Below are 25,584 nucleotides of genomic sequence, written 5' to 3'. Positions count from 1 at the left end.
CTGACAATTACCAAACTAATAAGTTTGGTAATGCTAAAAAAGACGAACCTAGAAGGAACAGTCCCATTTCTGACCCGGGTCCGACCTTAGGGGGTTGTGTAAATGTCCCACGGATGATCTTAAATGTGGGACCCTCTTCTCTTCTAATGGCTTTAGTCCATTGAGCTCGTGCGTTTGGATCCTTTGGGAAGTCATCGATAAGGGTTTTTTTGTTTGTTGTTGGAGCAACTAGGGACGCTGCAATAATAAGATTGCGGCATTGGGGTATAGCTGCCTGGGTGGGCTACGAATAGACGAGAAGGGGAAGTACGTAAACACTGCCTGTTTGTTTACTTCCCGTCACCGAAATCGAAGCCGAGTGTGGAACAAGCATGGGAACAAACCAAGGACATCTGGAAGATGAACGAAAAAAAGGCCGCCCATTCATTTGAACGAAAGCTGCTCACGTCCCCCCAAAAATGTTCTTCCTCGTTTGCTTCCCAGCCCACGCGCAAGCAGCGCTCACGTACTCCCGCCAGGAGGAGAGCGCCGACGAGCGAGCCCGGCCGCGCAAGTGAGCAGGTCGGGAGCGAGCGAGCTGCAGGTGGGAGCGACGCGTGGGATCGGACAGTTTGGTGGGCGAGGGGCGGGGCCGTGCAGAGCAGAGAGTAAAGGAATCTCCTAAAATTCATAATCATCTGCCCCTCAATAATTCATGCTCATTCAGTTTCTACATATGCTACTACATTTTAAAGGAAATATCCCTGTTTTTACTTTTCCTAAATCTGTATGAACCCAGCAGTTAGTAGTTCTTCTGAAGAAGGTTTTGCAACAATGTTGAAAATGATGCAGTTTCAAACTTCAAGTACTCAGATGGCAGAAGGCTATAACTGGATTATAAACTTTAACATAACCTTTAGAAGTTATGCATTAACAACTGAATGCTCCCAAACATTGAAAAAAAAGAACGCAATGTAGAAATACTTTTGCTCTTGATAGACAAGTTATCAGTAGATTAAAGAATATCTAATCAAATAAATACTGGAGCATCAAGCTTTGAATTAAAGGTACAAAGGAACTGATAAGCTTCAAGTAAAAGAAAATGAAGGATACAGTATACACAATAACTACATTTGAAAAGATGAAATATTTATAAACCCTTTTAAATGTGACCAATTGTTAATTGTCACATAAATAATTATTCCCTGGCCTATTTATGGGCTTGTTTTGTGAATAAATAAACCTCTGGAAAGTCACAATCTGGGGTTGGAAAAACTGCCAGGTCTACTTGGAACACTAAAGAACAGTAAAAAAAACAAAAAAAACAATCTTCAGAGACAGTTTTCCACAAGCATTTCTGCTCATTCAATCTTATAATGTTCTTTCACATTCCTCCCAAGCTTAAATGCAGCTTCAGTTCCTTGCTACTTTTGTTTGAGTTACTTAGAAGAACCAGGTAATGAAAATGGTTAGTGTATCCAAATAGCTTAGAGACATGCTTGCACTTGAATGTTAAAAAAACAGTCTGCATGCTCTTTACAAAGGTAGCTGCTCCTACATAGTGGCTGCCAAATTATATTTTCATCCTATCCTCCCACGCTTGACTCACTGCCTAACCAGTTGGGCACAAGCCAGCAGTGCCACTCTAAAACCTGTTTCAAGGGTGTGTAAACAGGCTCTTAAAGTGCTTGACAAAAAGAGTTAACACTAGTGCGCGATTCTCTCCAAGCATGATCTTATGAGTTGGGATAATCTTATAACATTTGTAGATGCTTGTCTTGTTTTTAAAGTTTTTCATGGTTTAGCCCCACCTCCTCTGAATGATTTCATTAAGCACAATTCACAAAGTAGCAGGTCTACTAGATCTACATTGAGAGATGACTGTATCATTCCATTCAGAAAAAGCTCTTTTGGTCAGTCAGCTTTCTCAGTGAGAGCCGCACATCTTTGGAATACCCTGCCACTACACATACGCAATAGTAAAACCTACAACATATTTAAACACAGTCTAAATAAATGGCTCATTTCCAGAGTTGTAAGTCTTGAGACCGGTCTCGAGAACAAGACTTTTTTGTCTGGGTCTTGTCTTGGTCTTGACCTCAAGTCTTGAGGTCAGTACCACGGTCGGCCACCATACCAAATTGGCAGCAAGGCTAACAAGTGCAACTGATAGGATAATCCTCTGCCACCTGGGTCCAGTTTACCTGTAACTACAACAACTGCCTATGGGCAGCAACCACGGTTGTCCTGATTTGTACCTAATTGCTGCACTAAAAGGACCAAAGACACCAGAGAGGCTGGCATCACCTTCCACTCGTCAGTATAGAGAAGATAGAGGCTGTTTAATATACTAACTTTAACTGAGACAACATTTCTGGCTAGTAGTAGCCAACGGACTGGAGTTGTGTAATGTTAGCTAGTTAGCTGTTAGACGCCACAGTAAAATTGTGACCCGCCATGCTAAAAATACATTCTATAGCGTTTTCTATAGTGTTTCCATAGTCACTCAGTAGCTGTGCGGCTGCTAAAAATGCGCAAGATTTTTTTTTAATCAAATGAATTTCTGTCGAGACGCACCTTCATGTTCGAAGAGACAAATATCGACTTGTGATCACGGACAGAGTAAACTTGTTTACATGAAGGAATCTATGTTCATTATTTCTTTCTATGCATTGTAATCTTAATGCTAAGCTTGTCATGCCAGTAAAGTTTAAAAAACACACATATACTACTGTCCATTGTCACCTGATTAAGTTGGCTTAAAGCTGTCACACTAATCACTATTAATATTTTAAATCACAGTGGCATTTTTTTTGTGTCTATTTTTCAATCTGTGTGTATTGTTAGGTGTGTTTCAGTGTTGGTCATATTCAATTGCTGCCAACATAGTCTGTCTGTTGCCACAACAATAGATAATTTCAGAGATTAAAAATCATTTTTAAGCATAATTTCATTTATACTCTAACCACTCAGAATACCAAAGAAACCTGAGAATTATTAAGTCTTCTTGAAAAAAGGATTCATATAGTTTGTAAATGCACCATCATAAAATACTTCCAGAAGATAATCTTTATGATTGAAAACATGATTAGCTCACACGGTGAAGCTATTGTTATCGAAAAACTACAAAAATGCCTCATGTTTGGTGCCATTTTAGACACAGTTGTCTTGCACACAATGCACTAAATAAAAAATTGTGATGTTTAAATAAAAAAATATTAGCATGAAAATGGCAGCATAAGCCACTTTCACCATTGGTTCCAATTACAGTCAGCTGAGAAGTGGACCCAGGTAAGATGGCTGCCATATGGTCCCATTCCAGAATAGGAATTCTCTATGACATGTCCCCATACTGTTTTATCTCCATGGTGGAACAAGCCTCTGGGGGCATTTCAACAGGGAACTCTAAACCTCCAACTTCTTGAAAAACTAAGCTTGTAATGATATTCCAGATGCTACTTTTATTTTGGAGGTAATTTTTAATCCATTTAACTTTAAAGGTTTTATTAGAAGAATTAAGATCTATAGCATTCATACGTCCCTCTTTCTTATCATGACATAGCATTTATTTTCTTAAATAATGAGGTTTGTTCCTCCAGATAAAGTTGAATAAACTGGCATCAACCTGTTCGATTACATAAGTAGGTACATCTAATGCAAGGGATGTATATACTAATCTAACCCTTCCATTTTTGACAATAGTATACGGCCACCAATAGATAAATCCACATATTGAATTTATTCTTAATTTTGTCTTTTATAGGTAAAAAGTTCAAATCAGCCCTTTTCTTTTGATGCTTATAAATCCTAACTCCAAGATAAGTGACAATGTCTTTAACAGGTATATCAAATATTGTTGTAAGGTCACAATACTTAATAGAGAACAGTTCACATTTCTTAAAAGATAGTCCAGATACATAAAAAAAGGCTTTAATACATTCTATAGCTTTTCATAGAATCATAATAATGTTAATATGGTCCCTTCAGCAAGCTGCGAGCATTTAATCTCTCTATCTCTAATTTGAATAGGCTACCTTTAAATGGATTTGTGTTAATATGAATAGCCATAACCTGTGTAACAAGCAAAAATAAAAAAGGAGAAACTGGGCAACCCTGTTTGATTCCATGGTTTATATCAAATCTCTTTGATGTCCCTTGACCTAATTTCATTAAGATGTTGCAGTTATTATAAAGCTTTCTGAAAATAATTTTCTATTTCAAAGAATTTCAATGTTTCTAACATAAAAGCGTGTTCAACCATATCAAAGGCTTTGTAAAAATTAACCAACGAAATCTCACAACAAAGGACAACATGGACACTGAAATCTCTTTTATAATCAATCTCCTCATTTTATTGGGAAGATACCTGATTCACAAAACAAAATGGTCAGCAAGTAAACCATCTTTCAATGTCCTAAAAAGTGACTTGAAAGCATATTTTAATGCAATTGCAAAATGCAACAACCATAAACTCTAGAGCAAACATGGTCTTTCATTTATAATACCCCCACGTCACTTCAGTTGGATTGAATTCTCTAGTTTTTGTGTATTTTTGTTGTTGTTTGTGTTATGTGCATTTGTGTTGTATGTCTATGTGAATTTGCATTGCATCTATTTCTTTCAATAAAAAACCCCCAAAACACAAGCTGGGGGCTACAGGGAGCGTTGGGTGCTCAGAGCTGTCCGCAGTCGGCGATGGTGATCTTGGCGCTGGTCTTGCCGCTCTCGGAGCCAACGGCCTCCACCCTATGCATCACGTCCATTCCCCCCTCCACCACCTGGCCGAACACCACGTGCCTCCCGTCCAGCCAGGAAGTTTTGACTGTGCAGATGAAGAACTGGGATCCGTTGGTGTTTGGTCCGGAGTTGGCCATGGACAGCATGCCTGCTCGCGTGTGCCTCAGGGTGAAGTTCTCGTCGGGGAACTCGCTGCCGTAGATGGACTTGCCTCCGGTCCCGTCGTTGTGGGTGAAGTCACCGCCCTGGCACATGAAGCCCGGGATGATGCGGTGGAAGATGGAGCCCTTGTAGCCGAAGCCCTTCTCTCCGGTGCAAAGGGCACGGAAGTTCTCGGCGGTCTTGGGCACGATGTCGGCGCGGAGCTCCATGATGACCCGGCCCAGAGGCGTGCCGTCGGCGGTCAGGTCGAAGAAGACTCGTGGCAAGGCCATTTCAGCAGGGGAGGAGGAGGATTGTGGAGCTTTTCGGCGCGGAGACAGGCTGGACCACAAGGAACCGAAAAGGCGTGGTGCGCAGAGTGGGGAGGAATGAAGGAAGACAGCAAAATAAGAGACGCAAAACAAGTCTTCATCTTCTTCTCTGGAATACTGCAACCAACACGAAAGGTGCGTGCCGCCACCTACTACACCGGCGGAGTGTGTCGTGTTCTTTTACCCCATAGAAAGTCAAAAAGGGAGCTGCTGCATTCCCACACTTCCTCACCCATTCCTAGAATCCCTTTCAATTTCCATTCCTGTCCATTTTTTTTTCATGTTGTCATAGAATGTCTTGTCTTTATACATCACATTGCCTTTTGTTTTTTAAGTACTACATCTTTTGGAACACTACAACTATCACATTTATCTGAATTTTGACATTAGAAAAATAGTTGAGTTTAACCCTGTATGTCCAAATCTTAGTCTAGAGAAACTGGCTTTCTGTTTTTCCCTTTGAAGGGTTTCACCTCAATAGATTTCTGTATGCTGTAGTATTTCCTTACTTTATTATCTATGTTTCATTTCTCTTGCCGTGAGTCCATGACTGTAATTCTTGCCAATGATTTTGCGACATCTCTTCCAAATGATAATTTCAGTATTTATGGGCACTGGGGCAGGTATCCATCATATCTGAATATCAATTCCCATTCTCTGTAAAGATTTGTCATGGAAGTTTCCATCATTAGATCACCCATCACTGTTTCTGTTGCGGTCAAGCTGGTTATGACTGTCTGAACAAAGCACAACTTTCTTATTGCAAAGCAAGGATCATCGCAATCATCTCAGCTGTAAATACAGATAGTCTATTATTAATTATTTTACATAATTCTAGTGAACTCAGTTAGATCCAACATGTCTGTGGCTTGCCTCTTTAGATCCACCAGTATAAATATTCATATACTTATAAAAATGTATCTTAACATAGTCATTCAATAAGTCTCCAGTGTTATCTATTCCCATTTCTCTCCATTCTCTCTTTTTCTCCGTCAGCTGTAGATCCAGACAAGAGATCATCCTCCTCCTTTTTGTTTTTTTCATTCCTCTTCTTCCTGTAGATTTTTTTCAGACTAGACACATCAGAGGCGTATTTCTGCCCTCCTCAGGTAAAAAATGTCAATACGCCGGATAGGAGACGCTCGCTGGGTGCGTCCCAAAGCTCCTTTCCTCTGTTTCCACTACCTCCCCCTTTCCTCTGTGAACCAGAGACTGATGTTGGTGCCTCAATGTTGCTTGCTGTCCCAACGGTGGAGGAGACGAGAGAAGCGGCTCCTGAAGTCTCCTTCGGTGGAGGATGCACAGGTGTGTAAAAAAGGTAGGCTATTTTTAGATGCTCAACCGCTTTGCTGCATGTCATCCCTTCCCTCTGCCCTGTCTTTAAGTCTGTCTCTACTGTCCTGTCGAATAAAGGCAAAAAGCCACTAATAAATAATAATAAATTTAAAAATTAAAAAAAAGGAGAGAAACAGTTTTATTTGATGGGAGGGGCGGGATTATTAAAAAATCGGTGATGTTTTTATTGGTTGGAATTTGTATGTACGTAGAAGATGATTTTGGGGCTCAAGAAAAAGCTGCCTGTCTTAGGATTGGCCGATGGTTCTCTTCTAGAGAAATTGTAAGTATTTAAGGTTCTTGTGCCCGGATCTACTAACATGTCGCAATTCCCGGCGCAGCGCAAAAGCAATTGCGGGTGCAATTGATACCGCAAGCGCAAGGTATTTTTTGAAGTAGGGCGCGCAGATAATTAATTAGAATTGCGACTGCGCTAATATAAGGGCCAAGCAATGCGCACAATAGCCCATTAGCGGCAACGTAATGATGGGCAAAAGAAGCACAAATGTCTCTGCAGTGGAGCTGGAAGTGTTGATGGCAGAGAAAACCCCAAAGAGCTGCAGAGAAGAGATGTTTTACCCGCGCGTAAAAAAATCACTGGAACGACATAAAGTGGATGCAATTGGGCACCACAAGCTAAAGCAAGATAAAAAGCGCTGGTATGATATGAGGAGGTGAACCAAAATGCTTACTACAAATAACGCCAAAGAGGAGCCTTAATTCCCTGGAGGAGCAGCAGGAGAGCCTGACTGACGCAGGTGGCAGTGCGGGAGGGATGGAGACCTGGTGAAGGTGTGGTTATAGCTGGAGAAGCCGCGCACACACCTCTCCACTGCGGTGACAGTTATTACGCACACATGTTTTAGCTGCATTGTTTTCATCAAGGCAATGTCGCGGAGATATTGGCTCATAATAAGTGTGAGCAAATCCAGAGAAGAGCGTGCGACTTTTCCTTTTTGTATATTTAGGTAATAGTCTGCATGTTGAGTGCGCATTCTGCTGCTCTGCCAATGAGGCTTAAATTGTACATTTATAAGTCAGCATCCTCGTTTAAATCCTGCGGTCTAATGACTGCATGTTATGCCGTGTAGATGACTGTGTCACTTTGGTCTTGGAGCCGGTTCCAGAGACAGTTTCGGCAGAGCTATCCTATGCGCAAAATGATGAGACTAGGTCTTAAATTCCGTGCGCAAACGACAGGCGATAACAGCAACCGCCTCTTATCACGTCCACTGCCAATTCCCATAAATCCCTCCCTTTATTTTGCGCCTCAGCCTTGGACCACCCACAAATGCATATGCAATTAGACCAAACCGCAAAAAACGACGCACACAGATCAACCCATGATTTCAGGCGCAAATGCCCTGTGTGCTGGCTTAGTAGATCAGAAAACAAAGTTTTAGCACCCGCAATGCGATTTGCACTGGCGCAAACCTTCAGTAGACCCGGGCCTTGGTGTTTGGCTGGATGAAAAGCTCACTTGGAAAGTCCATGTTGAAAAATGACAAATGTGAACAAGTAATAAATATTCTCAGAAGTTTAGCTGGATGTGACTGGGGAGCTGAGAGGAAGACCATACATAACCAGGTATGATAGATCAGTATTAGATTATGGATGTATATTTGATTCTGCTGTAGAATTCTGGCCAGTTGAATGGCTTTAAGAATTTGCTGTGGTGCTTTTAGATCCTCACCACTGCCACCATTGCAGGTGGAAATGGGAGAGAGTCTTTTGTACTTTTTTACGTTTTTGTTGAGGTTGCACTATTGGGTCGAAATGAGTGGGTTTAACCACTGCTTCTCTGCTAAATGTCTACTTGATGACACTTCTGCAAAGAGTAAGACCAAGAGTGGTAATTTCCTGCGTCGTGTAAATGTATGGGCTAGAAAGCAAGGAACTAATTTGATTATCTCTGTGTAGTGGCAGCTGTTTCCCTTTGTCTTCTACCAGAAACAGAGATAGATCTCCCTATTTTGCTGATTATGGGAAAAAGATGTCAGTGCCTTGCGGATTTAGATATTGAGGGCTTTTTAAAAGCAAGTCAAGTCAGAACAAATCAAGTCCAGTATCAATTTAATATCTTAAAGAAAACTAAATATCTAGGACTTTTCAATGCAATATGGTTTTAATAGGATACAAACTTGGTAAGAGCGTCATGAGTTTGATTTCTATCATCAGTTTCAACTTCAATAAATTAAATCATTCCATACAAATTCAGAAAATAGAATTTAAATTCAATCGTCTGCTGGAACAAATCTCATCACTTTCAATCTAAGTCATTTACACAAACACAAGATCTCAAGTCAAGACTTTAGAAACCTTTTCAAGTCATCAAAGTACAAGTCAGAGTCAAGTCCCAAGTCACCAGAACCCAAGTCAAGTCTCAAGTCTTCTTCTTCATGCATCAAGTCTCAAGCAGTTAAAACTGTGACTTGAGTCTGACTCGAGTCCAAGTCATGTGACTCGACTCCTCACTTCTGATAATATAATAAAAAGATTTTCACTGATGGATCTAAGGACCAAGAGAGCAGAAAAACAGGGTTTGCTTTTTATGTTGCGCATCTTGAAATCCAACAAGGCTTGCAGATCACAGAGGGATCATCAGTCTTTGCCTCTGAACTGTAGCCAATCATTTTGGCATTATGGTGAATGGAGAATGTCAGACCAAACTGCTGTCATGCTCTGATTCTGCAGCTGCCTTTTTGGCTTTGAAGATCAGTGCATCAGAGGCTTGACCTGAATTCCTTGAACTCTGACTTTCCCCATCAAATTTCCCTTTAAGTAGCTTCAAAGTTAGAAAACACATTTTGTCCATTACATCCATATTCTGTATCTGTTTGTTCCAACGCTTCTTTGAAGCTATATCACACTTCTACCTACTGAGTGAAATATTCAAACCCAAGGCGCCATATTTTTATGACTGCACCATTACATCAAATGGAAAACATCTAGATGTCTTGTGCATCATTTTACACACGTTTCCCTGTAATTCAGCACGACATATTTGGTATCTTTGGAAACCTTGAGATCTTGACTTTAGAATCTAGAATAAAGTTATGTGGGTTTGAACAAAGCGTGGCCGCGCAACTTGCATTTGTAATGATGGACCCACCGGTGGGACCAGCATGATTGAAGATGTTTTAATGAGAGTTTAATATGCCTGTAGGATATTAAAGGAGCAGATAAAGAGAGAAAGAGGATTTTAGGGTTCAACTGGACAGAGCAGAGTTTCGCAGTATAAACTAGAAGGGCACTCGGAGAGCGCAGACCTCCGCCAAGGTTCGTGCTATTATTGCAATCGGGCCGTTATTATTATTGAAAATCGGGCCAGTAGTTTTTCCGTAATCCTGCTAACAGACAAACAAACAGACAAACAAACAAACAAACAAACGGCACCGAAAACTTAACCTCCTTGGCGGAGGTATGGAAGAGTGGAATTGGAGTAAAAGGGGGAATGGCTTTATTTTTCCCCATTGGCTGATGTAGTGGAAGTGAACCTTTTGTTTCTGACCGACAGAGGGCAGTAGTATGACTGGAAGCATTTAAACTGTCGCAAATTGTAGAAGAAAAAGAAGACTGCTACACTACTCTGTCCCTAGCAAGGAGGTCCCTAGTTTAATACATCCATGGTCTGTCCCAGGCTGGTTTGTGTGTCCACAGCAAGCAGGTTTTATATTAACGGTCCACAGCCCGCACTGCAGACATGACAAGCCCCGGGCTGATGAGAGCCATCCGAGTCAGTAAGTTTGGAGCTCCGTCCGTCCTCAGACTGTGCTCGTATGTTCATGTGCCAGAGCCCGAAGACAGACAGGTGAGGGCACAAAGTTTACTGGTGAATGGTTTACCAGTGAGTAAATACTGTTGGTTATCGTCTTACTGTCAGGTGGCGTTTTAACTTCGTTTTAGCCGTTGTCCTACCCTTACGTAAATTAACTGTAGTAGCATAATGTAGAGGGATACTGTACAAATGTTACATAATAGCTGCAAGTCCCTGTAGGAATCTTGTAGGAATCTTACAGGACTGTTATAGTGATAGCATATGAGATAAAATATACAATATGCACTATAAGTTTACTATAAACACTATTGAGCACGACAAGACGCTAGCCCGTACGCTAAAATTCATTCAACAATCGGGCATTTTGATTTTTTTTTTTTTGCATTTCGGCAAACTACATAAATGATAGAACATGACTGTGTACTTTTTCTGAACTGGCAGATGCCACTTTTCAATTCGGCGTGTACTCTTTACGCCAAGCAACAGCTATTTCAGTAAAAGTTCAACTTTAGGACAGCTTTGACTACTCTGTTCCCACAAGCCTCACCAAAATACACCGCGGTGGACCGTGGTAAGCAGTGTGAACCAATTCTAAAAGTTGAGGTTTTTGTTTTAATGGGTTGTATTTGGTGGATTATGGGTATGCCGAATTGAAGAGTGGCTCCTAATGATTCAGACAAGGTATTGAGTCATATTCCATGGAGTATATACCATGGTCGATAAGCAAGGTAACATTAAACTGCCACATTTCTGAATGGACATTAGCGTGACTTTCTCTCCTCACAATCAGACCAGAATGCTGCAAGTAGCTATAGAACTATAATAGAACTGCAAGAACGATACTATAGGAGATGGGAGAGAGACAAAATGAGTACTGTAAGGTCATATAAACTCACTATTGAGTATAACTGACACACTATACTGTAGGTCTCTATAGGAATGTTGACCAGGGAGGTGAACACAGGAAAAACATCCGCAGAAAAAAGTAGTGATGTACTGTCATATCTATGCTCTGATGTAGGTGTTGATCTGTGTCTATGCGTGTGGAGTGAACCCTGTGGAAACTTACATCCGTGCTGGGACCTACGGCCGTAAGCCTGCCCTGCCATACACACCCGGGAGTGACGTGGCCGGGGTGGTGGAAGCTGTTGGGGAGGAAGTAACCGCATTTAAGGTACGACTTAAAGCATCCAAACCTGTCTAAAGCTATGATGTTATATGTTGTATGTAGGTTAGATGTGTAGATGTGTGTGTGTTTTGCAGGTGGGGGATCGTGTCTTCACCACAGCCACAGAGTCAGGAGGTTATGCAGAGTTCGCCGTCGCGGCAGATGACTCTGTCCACAGACTGCCCGATGCTCTCCACTTCACCCAGGGAGCCGCCATAGGAACCCCCTACTTCACCGCCTACAGAGCGCTGCTTCACAAGTAGGATAACAGTAACCCATCATGTGTTCATGAGCCTGGTTCTCTTACAGCTTCAGAAACTATAGGATTTTATTGGGCTCCATGGTTGAAAAAGTGCAAGAACCCCAGTCCTGGTAGCTCACCGGCTGAAGGTGCAAACAGTACCAGATGTTATAGGTTTGACTGTCTTTGTCACATGGCATAAGCCCTCATTCTCTCATATACTGTTATTAGCTGGGTTTTTATGTACAACCGCATGATACTAAACCGGATACGGTGCGCCATCGACCCCCACTTGAGAGAGAACCAAAATGGCTTTTGAGAGGGAAGAACCACCGTAGCCCAGATCTTGGCCTTAAGGAGGATCATCGAGGAGGTGAAAAAGAACAACCTGACAGCGGTGCTGTGTTTTATCGATTTCAAAAAGGCATTTGACGCGATACACAGAGGCGTGATGATGAAGATACTCAAGGCTTACGGTGTCCCTCCCAACCTACTCCGGGCCATAGGGACCATGTACACGGATACAAGAGCCAAGGTGGTGACCCCAGACGGCAACAGCGAGGAGTTTGACATCTTGGCGAGGGTGTTGCAAGGGGACACCCTCGCTCCCTTCCTCTTCATTATAGTCCTGGACTATGCACTTAGGCAAGCCATCAGTGGACGGGAGCAGGAACTCGGCCTCACTATTACACCTAGGAGGTCTAGACGACTCCCTGCTGTAGTCCTAACGGACCTAGACTATGCGGATGACATCAGCCTGCTATCTGACCGTATGGAGCAGGCACAGGAGCTGAGGTTATCACCTACAACATCCTCCCGGACCATCCACCTCTAACGACAACAGAAGGCATTGCTCTGAAAGAAGTCAATGACTTCAAATACCTGGGCTCATGGGTCAACTCGTCAGATCGTCAAAGTGAGGAAGGCGCTCGCATGGAAGGCTCTGAACGGCATGGCCAGTGTGTGGAACCCCAACCTCCCCCGACATATCAAGCTCAGCTTCTTCTCTGCGACAGTAGAGTCCGTTCTCCTATATGGCTGTGAATGCTGGACCCTGAAGCCCACCCTGCAGAAGTCCCTGGATGGGTGCTACACCAGAATGCTGCGAGCAGTACTAAACATCGACCAGAACGAGCACGTTACCAACAAGCATCTGTATGGGGGGTTACCAAGGTTGAGTGAGAAGATGGCATCCAGGAGAATGAGGCTAGCCGGTCACTGCCAGAGACACCGGGAGCTCCCAGCCAGCAAACTGGTGCTGTGGGAGCCAACACACGGGCATCGATCACGAGGGCGTCCCACACCAACGTACGTGGATGTACTAAAGAAAGATGCAGGGGCGGAAAGTACTGGCGAGCTAGCCAGATGCATGGAGGATCGAGATGACTGGAAACGCCGCTGGAGGACTCGTCCGAGGACGACCTAATTGATTGATTTTATTGTTTCGTTTACTGTCTGTCTGTCTATCTATCTATCTATCTATCTATCTATCTATCTGTCTATCTGTCTATCTTCATGTATTTATTTGTTAGTTTATTTTTTGGTTTGTTTGTTTTCCATTCTTTTTTCTTTCTTTTGTTTTCCCTTATTGAACTTATTGAAATATTTTGCTCAGCTGTTTTTTCTCTACAGTTTTGACAATTAAAATTAAAATCCTAATAAATACCTTCTTAAAAAAGAAATACAATTAGCATAACCTTCAAAATAATCTTAACATAAGGACTCTCATCAACATTCAAACATTCACTTGAGGCCATATGTGACCATCAATTTAGGTAATGTTATAGCAACTTTGCCCAGTGACTGTGACCCACAGTATGTTTTTTCATGGTCCTATTATTCATCACAGCCCGCTTTGTAACCTACACTGACTTTGTCCAACTTGCAATTCTCCATCCGTGCTGAGTGCAGCCTTGTAAACAGTGTTGGCTGTGTGCTGTGAAACCAAGCCTCCAAAGCTCTTTGTTCATTAACACCATTTACCCCTTACCTCCTTCACAGCCAAACCTAACCCAATGATGTCACACCACAGTGGTCTAGTGAGGCAGCAGTCGACAGCCTTGTGATCCCTTTTCACCAGAAAGTGTAGTGTGAGAGTGTGTTTGATCTGTGTGTATGGAGAGTGTGTGTTTCAGGCAGTTTGTACAGTGCATCTCCATGACCTCCAGTTATGTCATCATCACAGATTCAGGATTTTGAGCCAAACTGTTGGCTTGATAAATCAGCGGTGATAACAGTGTAATTAAAGGGTTATATATGCTTTTATATTATTCCTAATGTACAGGAGATGTGATGTATTTATTCTTTTGATATTCATTATACTTTTTAAGCTCACTCTTACTGTTTATTCCCAATTTCCCTCCATCAAAATGAATGGAGGAGAGTAAATAGTGACATCTGGTGGTCAAATGGCAAACACTTTTAAAAGATGAACTCTTTCTTAGTTTTTTTTCTAAACCTTTCCACCTGAATCCAGCACACTTCCAGCTGTTTTCAGCTAGCCAACACACTTCAAGGTCCAGATTGACTCTATGCCTCGGCTCTAGGGGTTCAGATGATATAATCTAGCCAAGGATTGAGCGAGACACTTCATCCCAAATGCTCCAGTGTTACGACTATAAAGTGTTTCCGTCTGCTGTGTGTTGCAGAGCCCACGCCAAAGCTGGAGAGACTGTCCTCATCCATGGAGCCAGTGGAGGGGTGAGACCAGCTTTCTCTCCGTCTCTCTATTTTCTTTCTTTCTTTCTGTCTCATTTCTCTTAAAAAACCCTATCCTTATATAACGTACATCAGTTTGATACTACTCACGATGATGTATGATGTATACTATAAATTTACCTCATAAAAGATGTATGTCAGCTTAATCATCAAAAAAAAAGGTGGGTAAACTGAGTCTAGAAACATCCAAATGGTTTCTGGCTTGTGTGTGTGTGTGTGTGTGTGTGTGTGTGTATGTGTGTATGTGTGTGTGTAGGTGGGTATAGCGGCGTGCCAGTTGTCCCGCGCTCTAGGTCTGAGGGTGTTAGGAACAGCAGGGACACCAGAGGGGATGGAGTTGGTCGTCAGCAACGGAGCTCACCTGGCCTTCAACCACAGAGAAGAGGGCTATACGGACAAAATCATGGTACACACACACACACACACACACACACACACACAGTAGGGACACCAGAGGGAAAGGAACTAGTCCTGAGGAATGGAGCTCACCGAGCATTTCACCACAGAAATGACAAACGGAAGCTGGTTTCCATCCAATTATTCTCATTTAAAGTGGAAAAGTTTATTGTCGATAAAGAAATAATGCGAAAAATAGTGATCAAAGCACATTTATTGATGACATACCACTATTTGTCTGTGTGTGTGTGTGTGTGTTCCAGAAAACTACAGAGGGCCGTGGCGTAGATGTGATTGTAGAGATGCTGTCCAATGTCAACCTCAGTAAAGACCTGCAGATGTTGGCCTATGGAGGACGAGTCTCGGTCAGTAGGACTAGAGTTTATGCTATAGCTCTATACTATAGCTGCCTGGTGTAGCACCATATCTCCATCTCTCTGTCTCTCTCTCTCTGTCTCTCTGCAGGTAGTGGGCAGCAGAGGCTCTATAGAGATCAACCCCAGAGACACCATGGCTAAAGAGAGCAGCATCATGGGAGTGGCCCTTTTCTTCGCTACACCGGTAGGAGGCGAAGATGTAGTTTTACACACTCATATTGGCTGTATGTGGCTTTCAAATTTACTAGGTTTCATTGCTCTCTCTCTCTCTCTCTCTCTCTCTCTCTCTCTCTCTCTCTCTCTCTCTCTCTCTCTCTCTCTCTCTCTCTCTCTCTCTCTCTCTCACCCATCAGGAGGAGAAGAAGGAGTGCGGGGCGGCGCTCTACGCGGGGATGGAAGCCGGTTGGCTGCGTCCGGTCGTGGGTCGGCAGTATTCGCTCGAGATGGCGGCCCAGGCCCACCACGACATCATCGAGTGTCCCGGGGCCGCCGGGAAGATGGTGCTGACCGTGTGATCATGTGACTCACTCATAGGTCAAAGGTCACCATACAGGGGACATGCTTGAACCAACAAGTGTTTCTTAAGCTTTAATTCAGTTTAAAACCCATGATAATAGTAGTTCCTTCCATTGGAACTTTCCATGCAATTTTGCTAGAAGGGTTGAAGGCCAAAGTACAAGAAAAAAAAAGTCAATGGGGTATGAAACCATTGCTTTCAAAATCCCTTTCAAGTGCTTTGAGACAGTTCTATTATGTATTTTTACTATTACTACAGCTATGGAAGTATATGGAATGGCTTGCAAGTGCTGAATGAAGGCCTCTAAGCCCATGGCAAGTAAATCTCAGACTGGGCTTGTGTAATATTGTCCTCACTAGCCAGAATTTGAATGGTGTCGAATGCAGATGATGTGAAATTAGCTGATCTAGAGACCAAAATCCCCAAATGTGATCTTTGCTGCACTTTAATAATATATATGATTTTCTACCAATATGGACAATGTCTCAACTACTAACTGTTGCTTTAATAGAACAGCTTTATTCCTTTTGTTGATTTCATTGGCACTTTAGAATATGAATAATAAAACATCAGCATATGACATCCTCATTTTGAAATCCTGTGAAAAGATAGTGTGGGAAAATCTTTTTTGTAAAATATAAACACATTTAAAAGTTCTTTAAATTCCCTGGAGTCAATTGTGTTTTCTTAATGTGTCAGTTGTGTTTTCTTAATGTGTTAATTTACTGTTTCCGTTATGAATATTAAATTCAACACAAGGCTGAAATGGTAGAGAAAAGGACTTTTTATCTTTTGTGAGAAATCCCTCAATGAAACTCCACTAAGCAAACTTAAACTGAACACTGATGCCAAAGGCCTACTCAGGACACTGAGTCAGAGATGACATCTGTGCCTCTCAGGTGACAGCCGGCTCTACTGAGCATGCTCCAGGGAGGGCCAGGTAACCTAAGCTAGACACACACACATACACATTCAGTACCTACTATAGTTTAGCACTGTAGCAACCAGTGTATGAAGCCCCGGGATAAAGCCACCCCTCCTCAGTAGACTGCTAGTCCCTCTGCCCCATCATTCATCCTTATGGATTAATATGTGACTGGAGCGTACCATTCATCTGCAGAGGCGGACTTTTGGCTTCTGTTCAGCAGGTAAGCAGTGTGTTGTGGGCTAGTACGTGACCTTACTGTAACTATCAGCTGGGTTGGTCAGTTTTGGAAGTGGTGTATCGAGATCCAAAACCCAGAGCCAGGTACTATGGCAGACATGGCAGGGTAATGAAATGGCAAAAAAATCCCCACACACTAGTTTGGTGTGCTCTTTGTGGTTTATTCAGCAATGTTTCATCCAAAACTGGTCTTTGTCAGGTGTATAAAACAGGCTGCTGGAGAAATATCAGTCCAGTGTGTGGGTGATTCCCTCTGTTAGCTATATAACACTGCTGTCTAATATTTGTAACAGCTTGCAGGATGGAGAGATCTTATGCTGCTAGTGTTGGACTGATATGAGTTTTTTAGGCTGATACCGATTTTTAAATTTGACTGTTTTCATGCCCTAAAATAAAAAAAAAAGATTTTACTGTTTGTACTGGTTGTCAGGATGGAAAAGCCTCCATGGGATCATCCATCATGGGACACTAAAACTCTCCACTGAATCCCATACTAATGAAATTCTTTCAGGTGGGTTAGCAGCTCCTTAAGGCAGGTGAGGCAGGTTTCACTGCAGGTTTTACAGAAGTAAAAGCTTCCCACATCACACTGGAACGATTTCTCTGGTCAGACATCTGCTATAGAAATACTATCTCCATCATATCAGAGGTGGACGACACTGACTGGACGATATCTGATTTTTAATAAAAAGCTTATATCAGCCCCATATATCAGTCTAACCCTGATCCCTGCTTGGGCAGATGGTCCCAGGTTCAGTCCAAACATCAGCCAAAGTGCCCTTGAGCAAGAAACTGAACCCATAGAGTGCCTTTCCACTTAATGTAAGTCACTCTAGATAAAATACCTCTAAATACCTAAACTGTACATGTGTTAGTGTGAAACTTAAATGCAGGCTGCATGTAACAGGATTTTGACCCTATACATTGTTGTACATTGCTAGTCTGCAACCTTTATACTTTATACTGCTTTCTTGGCCAGGTCTTACTTGAAAAATCAATTCTTATTCCCAATAGGATCAACCCGATTAAATCAACTTAAAATATATATACTGTATGTACTGCCCTCCAATTCAGCCAAGAGACTGCTTTAAAGCACTAATTCTAATCATAGCCCCGCTAACTACTGTCATTTTGAAGTGATTCATCAAGATATAATTACATGACATGTATGTGCTGTTGTTAAGGGAAACATGTCTGCTGTAGTAAGTCGTATTGCCTCGTACACTAGAGGAAAGTCCATTAGGAAAAGAGCTTTAACAGAAACATGATAGTGCTGCCACAATGTCTGACTGTCATCCATCCAATCAGCATCCTCTGGGGACAGCTGCTACCACACACACACACACTCACACACACACTCAGAGGACATGTACTAGTAGACAACGTGGGGGGCAGAGTCATTGTAGCATCCACACACACACACACACACACACACACAGTGATCTCAGTTGATTGCCATCACATTTATCACTGTTTGTTTTCCTAGCAACTCAGAACAAACAGAGTTAACAAACAACACGACTTACTGGTAACCCAACGGTTGGGTTACCAGTAAGTCGTGTTGTCAGTGGTTCCCAAACTGGGGTCCAGGGACACCCAAGGGTCCCTGATGATGATGATGATGATGATGATGATGATGATGGTGATGGTATTAATTTAATTGTTGATGATGATGTAGATGATGGTCAGAGTTTCCTCTAGGAATTTGGCCTGCAATGGAGGGAAATTTTAGTTGTGGGTTTCAGCACCACACTCCATCACAACTGGCTATTGTGTTGAATCACAGTGTTTTAGATCATGTCAGTTTTCTAGAAGCATCTTTGGAACAGGCCGATACAAATACACATACAGTCAAATTGCCACATTTTCTAAGAGTAGGGAAGCCATCCACCAGTGCAGGGCTGAATGAATGTAGAGGAAACACTGGTGGTCATATTGATGATGATGATGATGATGATGATGATGATGATGATGATATGTGTGAACAGGCCCAGGTGCTGGTGACGAAGATGATGCTGATGATGGTCTATCAAGTGAGTGCCCTATGGAAGAGATGCCACCTCCCCGCTGTGCTGTCTCTGCTATAACACAACATGACCAGTGAGTAGGAACTGACTGATACAGGAGGATTTTTACATGAAATATCAATATCCATACTTAAAACTGCTACATGTGTCATTTTAACATCAAATCATTACAACATAAATTTTGAGACAACAGTATAATTACTGTAAACAAACGAAACCATCACCGTGAAGATCATCAGCCTCTACACTGCGTGAGCCACCAGGTCAGATTTGGAGGGAAATCTGCTGGATTGCTTTATGGCACAAAACAGGAAGAGGGCGCTGTTCTTCCAGAGCAAACAGAGATAAAGCTTTCAGAGTTTCTGGCAACAGTAGATGGTGGAAGGAGTGAAGTAAAGTAGTATCTTCCTAACATTTTTCATAACCATAGCCCTTAGAATAAGAATTAAATGGATATTCATTCAAAAGATAGATTTTCTTATAGTGTTTCATCTGAAGGAAAAAAAAAACAAGCATGACTCTTGTCTTATGATGAAAGGGTTGATAAAAGCAAGGCTCATAATTTCATATTTAAAATACAAAACATCCCTATTATTAGTTTTCGTTGTAATTTTTAATACTTAGACTAGCACTCATTCTTACCTAAGAAGCTGTTGTCTTGTATAATCACTTTTGTAAGTTTAATGGCTAGTTGTCCTACTGCAGGTAAAAAAAATTTAGGTTAATAAGATAATTAAATTGTTCACCAAGGATAGGAATTCAGATTTTTTTTCTTAACTTTAATCTCAGAAATCTTGCTAAGTTTTATCTGAGAAAAAGAAAATCTGAATTTGTCCCCAGGTATTTTGCTGATGTTGCTGCTGTCAATCATCGGAGCCCAGCGTTTGTCCCGCCTCCCGTCCTGCCCTGCTTCCTGTGTGGTTTGTTCTGAGGATGCTGTCATCTGTCACAGACTGGCTCACATTATAGGTAACACACACACACACACACACACACACACACATACACACAGTGACATAATTTGATGAAAAATATCCTGACATAAGCTTTATGAGTCTGGATACAAGATAAACATATGTGTCAAGCTTGTCATTTTTTTGAATGTGTGTGTATTGTGTGTGTGTGTATATGTGTGCATACTGTGTGTGTGTGTGTGTGTGTGTGTGTGTGGGTGTGTGCATGTGTGTGTGCGTGTGTGTGTGTGTGTGTGTGACCAGATGCCCCAGACTCGACCCAAGCTCTGCTGCTAACAGAAGGCTCCATCTCTACAGTCCAGCCTGCCTCACTGTCCGACCTCAGCAACATCACACTCATAGGTCAGTGCGTGTGTGTGTGTGTGTGTGTGTGTGTGTGTGTGTGTGTGTGTGTGTGCAGAAGGTTCCATTTTTACAGCGGACCCCACCTCTTTCCATCCACATCGTCACCACTATGTTCTGTCTTTTAAATTATATATGTCAACATTTCCCTACATTATTACATTATTCATTTAATTAAAGGCACCACATGTATCATCACATCAATAAGTCATTACCACATTAACATTGAGACACCACTATAATTATTGTAAACAAATGGAATTATCACTGTGAAGAATGTCAGCCTCTACTGGCCTCTACTCTGTATTTTCCATTGTGAGCCACCAGGTCAGATTTGGAGGGAAATCTGCTGGATTGCTTTATGGCACAAAACAGGAAGAGGGCGCTGTTCTTCCAGAGCAAACAGAGATAAAGCTTCCAGAGTTTCTGGCAGCAGATGGTGGAAGGAGGGAAAAATCACTTCCAACATCTTTATCCTCTTCAGGGGGAGACAAGAAGCAACAGGGTGGGAAATATGGCCTTAATTTGGAGAAACACTAGCACTAACAATACCACTGCTGTGAGGTGGAGACAACTGGTAGTCTCTATCTCACAGCAGTGAGATGGAGCAGCAGACAGAGACTACCAGTCGTCTCCACCATGGTCTCATTTGTTTACAGTAATTATACCAAGGTATCACAATTAATTTGACAACAATATACTGATGTTTAAAATGCTACACATTGCACCTTTAATATAGCCCAAGAACCAGTTAGACCTGTGATTGCCATTCAGACATCAGGAAAGTGCTTTCTTATGAATCCATCCATCTATCTATCTATCTATCTATCTATCTATCTATCTATCTATCCATCCATCCATCCATCCATCCGTCTGTCCCTCCTCCAGGTCTGAGCCATAATCGTATCTCAGTGCTGGGTGAGGAGTCCTTCAGGAACCTGCCCTTCCTCCATACGCTACTGCTGGACCACAACCTGCTGACCAGCCAGGCCCTGCAGGGGGGAGCTCTGACGCACCTACCCCACCTCGAGGTCCTCGCCCTCGGGAACAACCAGATCAGCATGGTGCGTACCACCGGAGGTGAAAAAATAGATCTGTGAAGGTATTTGAATTATAGTATTTGTAGCTGGTTATTGTAGATTTGATTTATAAAATTAGGTTGATCTAGTGGGAGTTTGAGCCCCTTTTGAAAAACTGAATGTTCATATTTAACTATTTCCACAATCATGAAGAGGTAAATTGAAGTCTTTCAGTCAGGGGTGAGACGTTTCACTCCTCTACAATTGCATGTGTTTATTTCCTACTTTCCTACTAAACTCTGCCTTTAGATACAGTGCTTTATAAAGTTAAAATCTAACAGCTATGAATCCTCACACATTAGCTTCTACAATCCTCTTCTCATATTCAGCAAGAAATATACGTCATCACCACACGGCTACACTATGGGACGAAACAGTATGGGTATGTTTTCCTCTGATGCGATTGTGTATTTTGCTGTGCAGATCCAGGCTGGCTGGTTAGAAGGTACGAAGGCCCTACTCAGCCTGAAGCTGGAGGGGAACCTGCTCACCAGGTTGGACTCTGGTTCCTTCCCTCTGAATGACCTCAGGGATCTGGAGACTCTGGATCTGTCTGATAACCTGATAGATCATCTGGACAGAGACAGGTTAGTACATGTTTAACCTCCTGAAACCTCCTGGAGGACCCCTGGTTGTCCCTGGACCCCAGTTTGGGAACCACTGCTGTAATGTACTGTATTATGGTGTCTTCTGTTCCTAGTTTCCGTGGGCTGTCTGGCCTGCGGACTCTGGATCTGTCCAGAAACCGTCTGAGTTCAGCTCCTGCCGAGGCGTTTTCCTACCTCAGCTGGCTGACCAACCTCAACCTGGACCTCAACTCCTGGAACTGCTCCTGCCAGCTGCTGGAGCTGTCTGCCTTCCTGGCCAACTTCATACAGCAGCCTGACAAGGTACAGGAGGCGTTTTTCACTAAAACATCTACCAATGGGGTGAAATCATTTCACTTGTTTCCAATGCAGTTTCACTTGTTTCAGGAATTTGCTTGAGTCAAGTGACATTATCTTGATACTGATCCACCTTATTTCAAGATGTCACTTGATTCTGTAAAATACTCAAAACAGGTGAAACTTCATTGGAACTTCAGTGCAACTATCTCACCAGTCTGGCAGATTTTTTCAGTTGTTTTAAGGAAAACAAGTTTTTAAGACTTAATACTAAATGACTTGTTAAGATGGCCATTTATTGCAGAGCAGAGCTTGCTGAGTGTTGAGTGTAGTTAAAATGACTTACAATTATGGTGTTCGCAGGCCCTCTATAACGGTCGTAGGATGGTGTGTGTGAGTGCTGACAACCCAGCTGTGACCACTGTACTAGAGCTGACCGAGGCCAACTGCATCCCGTCCAATCAGAACATCACTGTGCAGATCAAGGCAGCCAATAGCGTGACGCCTCAACTCTACGCTCGAGATCTGGCTATCACCGCTGTGGTCTGCTTTAGCGGTGAGAATAAAATATTAGTTGGAAAAATCTCTTATATGCAGAGCGACAACAGGGAGCAAGGGGGTTTATGGGAAATGCGGTCTTAATCTAGAGAAACACAAGCACTAACAATACCACTGGTGTGAGACAGAGTCTACCAATTGTCCGACCATGGTCTCATTTGTTTATGATAATAATAACAAGGTATCACAATTAATTTCTCAATGGTATATAGATTTTTAAAAATACTACACATAGCACCTTTAAGTAGAACTGAATTTGGAGAAATTAATCTCTCAATGCCCCTTTTAAAACATCACTTGACTGTCTAAAATCCTACCTGTCCTGCTGTGACTCAGGTGGCGTCGGCTTAACTCTGCTGGCGGTCTTGATCTGGTGGTCTCGCAGGAAGAAACTGAAAGAAAGGAACAGAAAGAAGGAGAAGGAGGAGGGAGAGAGCGCAGTGGCCAACCATGACGTCAATCACCGAGATGGAAATGGGAAGAGGAGGGACCTCTCCATGCCAGCCAATAGCAGCCAGCCGGGGGACAGGGAAGCGGCCATGTTGGACCCGAGGATAGAGACCCATGGTGACCAGTTTAGGTCCAGGGCAGGCAAGGCCGGCAGCCATTTTAGGTGTCCTGACTGCAGCGCTGAGGGCCCGAGAGGGGCATGGCTGAACCCGATGAGGCGGGACAACGGGATAGATGCAGGGATCGAGGTAGAGGTGGAGAGAGAGAAGAGGAGAGTGAGGATGATGATGGAGGAGGAGAGGAGGAGGCCTGGGACTCGGCAGCCATTCCTTCAACAAGGCATCTTGACCAGGGAAGCTGCTGTCACTGGCAACAAGCCACTTCTACATGGCAACTCTAACTATTACACCCCTGCACAGAGAGAACCAGTCACTCAGAGCAGCCTAAGACCAGAAACCATGCCTAATTACAGGACAAGCAGAGAGATGAACAGCTATAGAACTGATATGGATGGTAAGAACAGAGGAGGACATGAGATATTAAGCTGCGAGAGCTGCCACAAGACATATGAGCACAGACCGACAGAACAGACCGACAGACAAGGCAGGTTTCACACCAATTTGAGAGACTCTGCTCCTTTTGATGGCTTCCCTTCCCAGTACAGACAGAGCAACAGGGATAGGAATGTGAATTACAACCAGTTTGACTCGGAGAGGAACGGGGGGTTGAGGAGAGAAGCGAGAAACGTCACGTTCGATCTGGAAAGTTCAACAATACTGGAGGGAGGAAACCTTCACAAAGAGGGAAGAGGAGGAAAGGGGGAAGAGGAGGCGAGGACGTCCAGAGACAAGGTAAGAGGAGGAGAGGGAGGGTCCAGGAAACATAAAGCTCAAGGTCAGTCCAGCAGGTTGCTGAGGGTTAAACTGAACTTGAACCCGCTAAGAAGAAGCAAAGTCCATCCCAAGAAGAAAAACGAGCAGGGCCACGCAGAGAAAAGCAGCTCTAAGAGAGAAAAGCAGGTGAAAAAGGGTAAAGAAAAGAAAAGGCAGGATGGAAAAGGACGAGGAGAGAAGGCAGGGAGAGGGAGCTCTAGTCAGAAAAACAAACCGAGCGGCGAGAAAATGAAGAAATCTGCCAAGACTAAAGGATCGACTGAGGAGGAGAAGGAGGAAGATGACGAGGGTGAAGAAGGAGGACAGAAAAGCAAGACGTCATCTAAACAGAAAAAGGCCCAAGAAAGTGGTCAGGAAGGTACAGAAGGTGATCAAGGTGATAACGTACACCCAGAGGACTCCCAGCACACACCTGACGATGCCACCAACACAACTGACCAATCAGATGCCACCAGAGCTGCGGAGGGCTCTACTGTTGGACAACAGGTCGGGTCTCCAAGCAATGCACAGGGACCAATCATCCAAGGTCCGGGACCAATCGTCCAAGGTCCGGGACCAATTGTCCAAGGTCCAGGATCATTCGTCCAAGGTCCGGGACCAATCGTCCAAGGTCCGGGACCAATCGTCCAAGGTCCGGGATCATTCGTCCAAGGTCCGGGACCAATCGTCCAAGGTCCGGGACCAATCGTCCAAGGTCCGGGATCATTCGTCCAAGGTCCGGGACCAATCGTCCAAGGTCCAGGATCATTCGTCCAAGGTCTGGGACCAATCGTCCAAGGTCCGGGACCAATTGTCCAAGGTCCAGGATCATTCGTCCAAGGTCCGGGACCAATCGTTCAAGGTCCGGGTGTTCAGCACCAAGGAACCAGTTTGGTTCTGCAGAGTGGTCAGCTTTCCTCCCAGCATCCCTTCTCCCTTTCTGCCGCTGACAGGAATCGTACTACCAACCTCTCCTTGCTGGGCTCAGCTAGCTCGCAGCTGACTGGCAGCAGCCTCTCTCTCCAGGGAGGGAACTTACCCAGTAACATGGCCCTAGTAGCAAATACAATGGTCCCCAGCAATCCAGTGAACACCATCGCCCCTAACATGGCATACGGCGGACTCAGCGCTCTGAAGCCCAACGCAGCTTCTAGCGGCGACCCAGAAAGCTTCAGCAGGCAAGCCGCGTTAGGCCTCAATCCTCCTGCTACCTCTCTCCTAGCGAACACGATGCACACCAACCCTTTGCTGGGAGGTGCGATGCAGCCGTCTCCTCTCCATACCTCCCAGCCTGGGGTGTTCGCTTCCAATTTAGCGGCCAACCCGGCTATCCATCCCACACCTGTCCAGTCGCTGTCTCAGAACCAGCCGCCTCCAGACACCGCTCCTCTGGCAGCCAGGCTCGGGCCTGATCCAGCCCAGGGAGCAGGCCTTCAAAGTGGGGAGGGACTGCATCAGCTGGCCCCTCAACCTCCACCAGCGCTCCAGACCAAGGACAGCGTCCCTTTCCCGAC

The 25,584-nt window shown here is 43.6% G+C and overlaps 1 protein-coding gene and 1 pseudogene across 2 annotated transcripts; one reads left to right on the top strand and one right to left on the bottom strand.

Moving 5' to 3' along the window:
* Positions 1–4,333: 4,333 nt before the first annotated feature.
* Positions 4,334–5,239, bottom strand: LOC139917186 (peptidyl-prolyl cis-trans isomerase pseudogene; annotated as a pseudogene).
* Positions 5,240–6,420: 1,181 nt separating this feature from the next.
* Positions 6,421–16,332, top strand: cryz (crystallin, zeta (quinone reductase)). 2 transcript variants are annotated; one of them, XM_078287769.1, is made up of 8 exons: positions 6,421–6,507; positions 11,324–11,476; positions 11,566–11,729; positions 14,360–14,411; positions 14,686–14,835; positions 15,089–15,190; positions 15,291–15,386; positions 15,556–16,332. In XM_078287769.1, the coding sequence occupies exons 1-8, from the start codon at positions 6,487–6,489 to the stop codon at positions 15,715–15,717; spliced, it is 900 nt and encodes a 299-aa protein (XP_078143895.1). In that variant the 5' UTR covers positions 6,421–6,486; the 3' UTR covers positions 15,718–16,332. The 2 variants fall into 2 exon arrangements, with proteins under 2 accessions (XP_078143895.1, XP_071762377.1); XM_071906276.2 differs by lacking the exon at positions 6,421–6,507 and adding an exon at positions 10,130–10,335.
* Positions 16,333–25,584: the final 9,252 nt, after the last annotated feature.

The sequence above is a fragment of the Centroberyx gerrardi genome, chromosome 13 (genome assembly GCF_048128805.1).
Source record: "Centroberyx gerrardi isolate f3 chromosome 13, fCenGer3.hap1.cur.20231027, whole genome shotgun sequence".
NCBI classification, from domain to species: Eukaryota; Metazoa; Chordata; class Actinopteri; order Beryciformes; family Berycidae; genus Centroberyx; species Centroberyx gerrardi.
The sequence above is the reverse complement of the archived record's forward strand: the minus strand, read 5'-3'. Positions and strand labels throughout refer to the sequence as shown.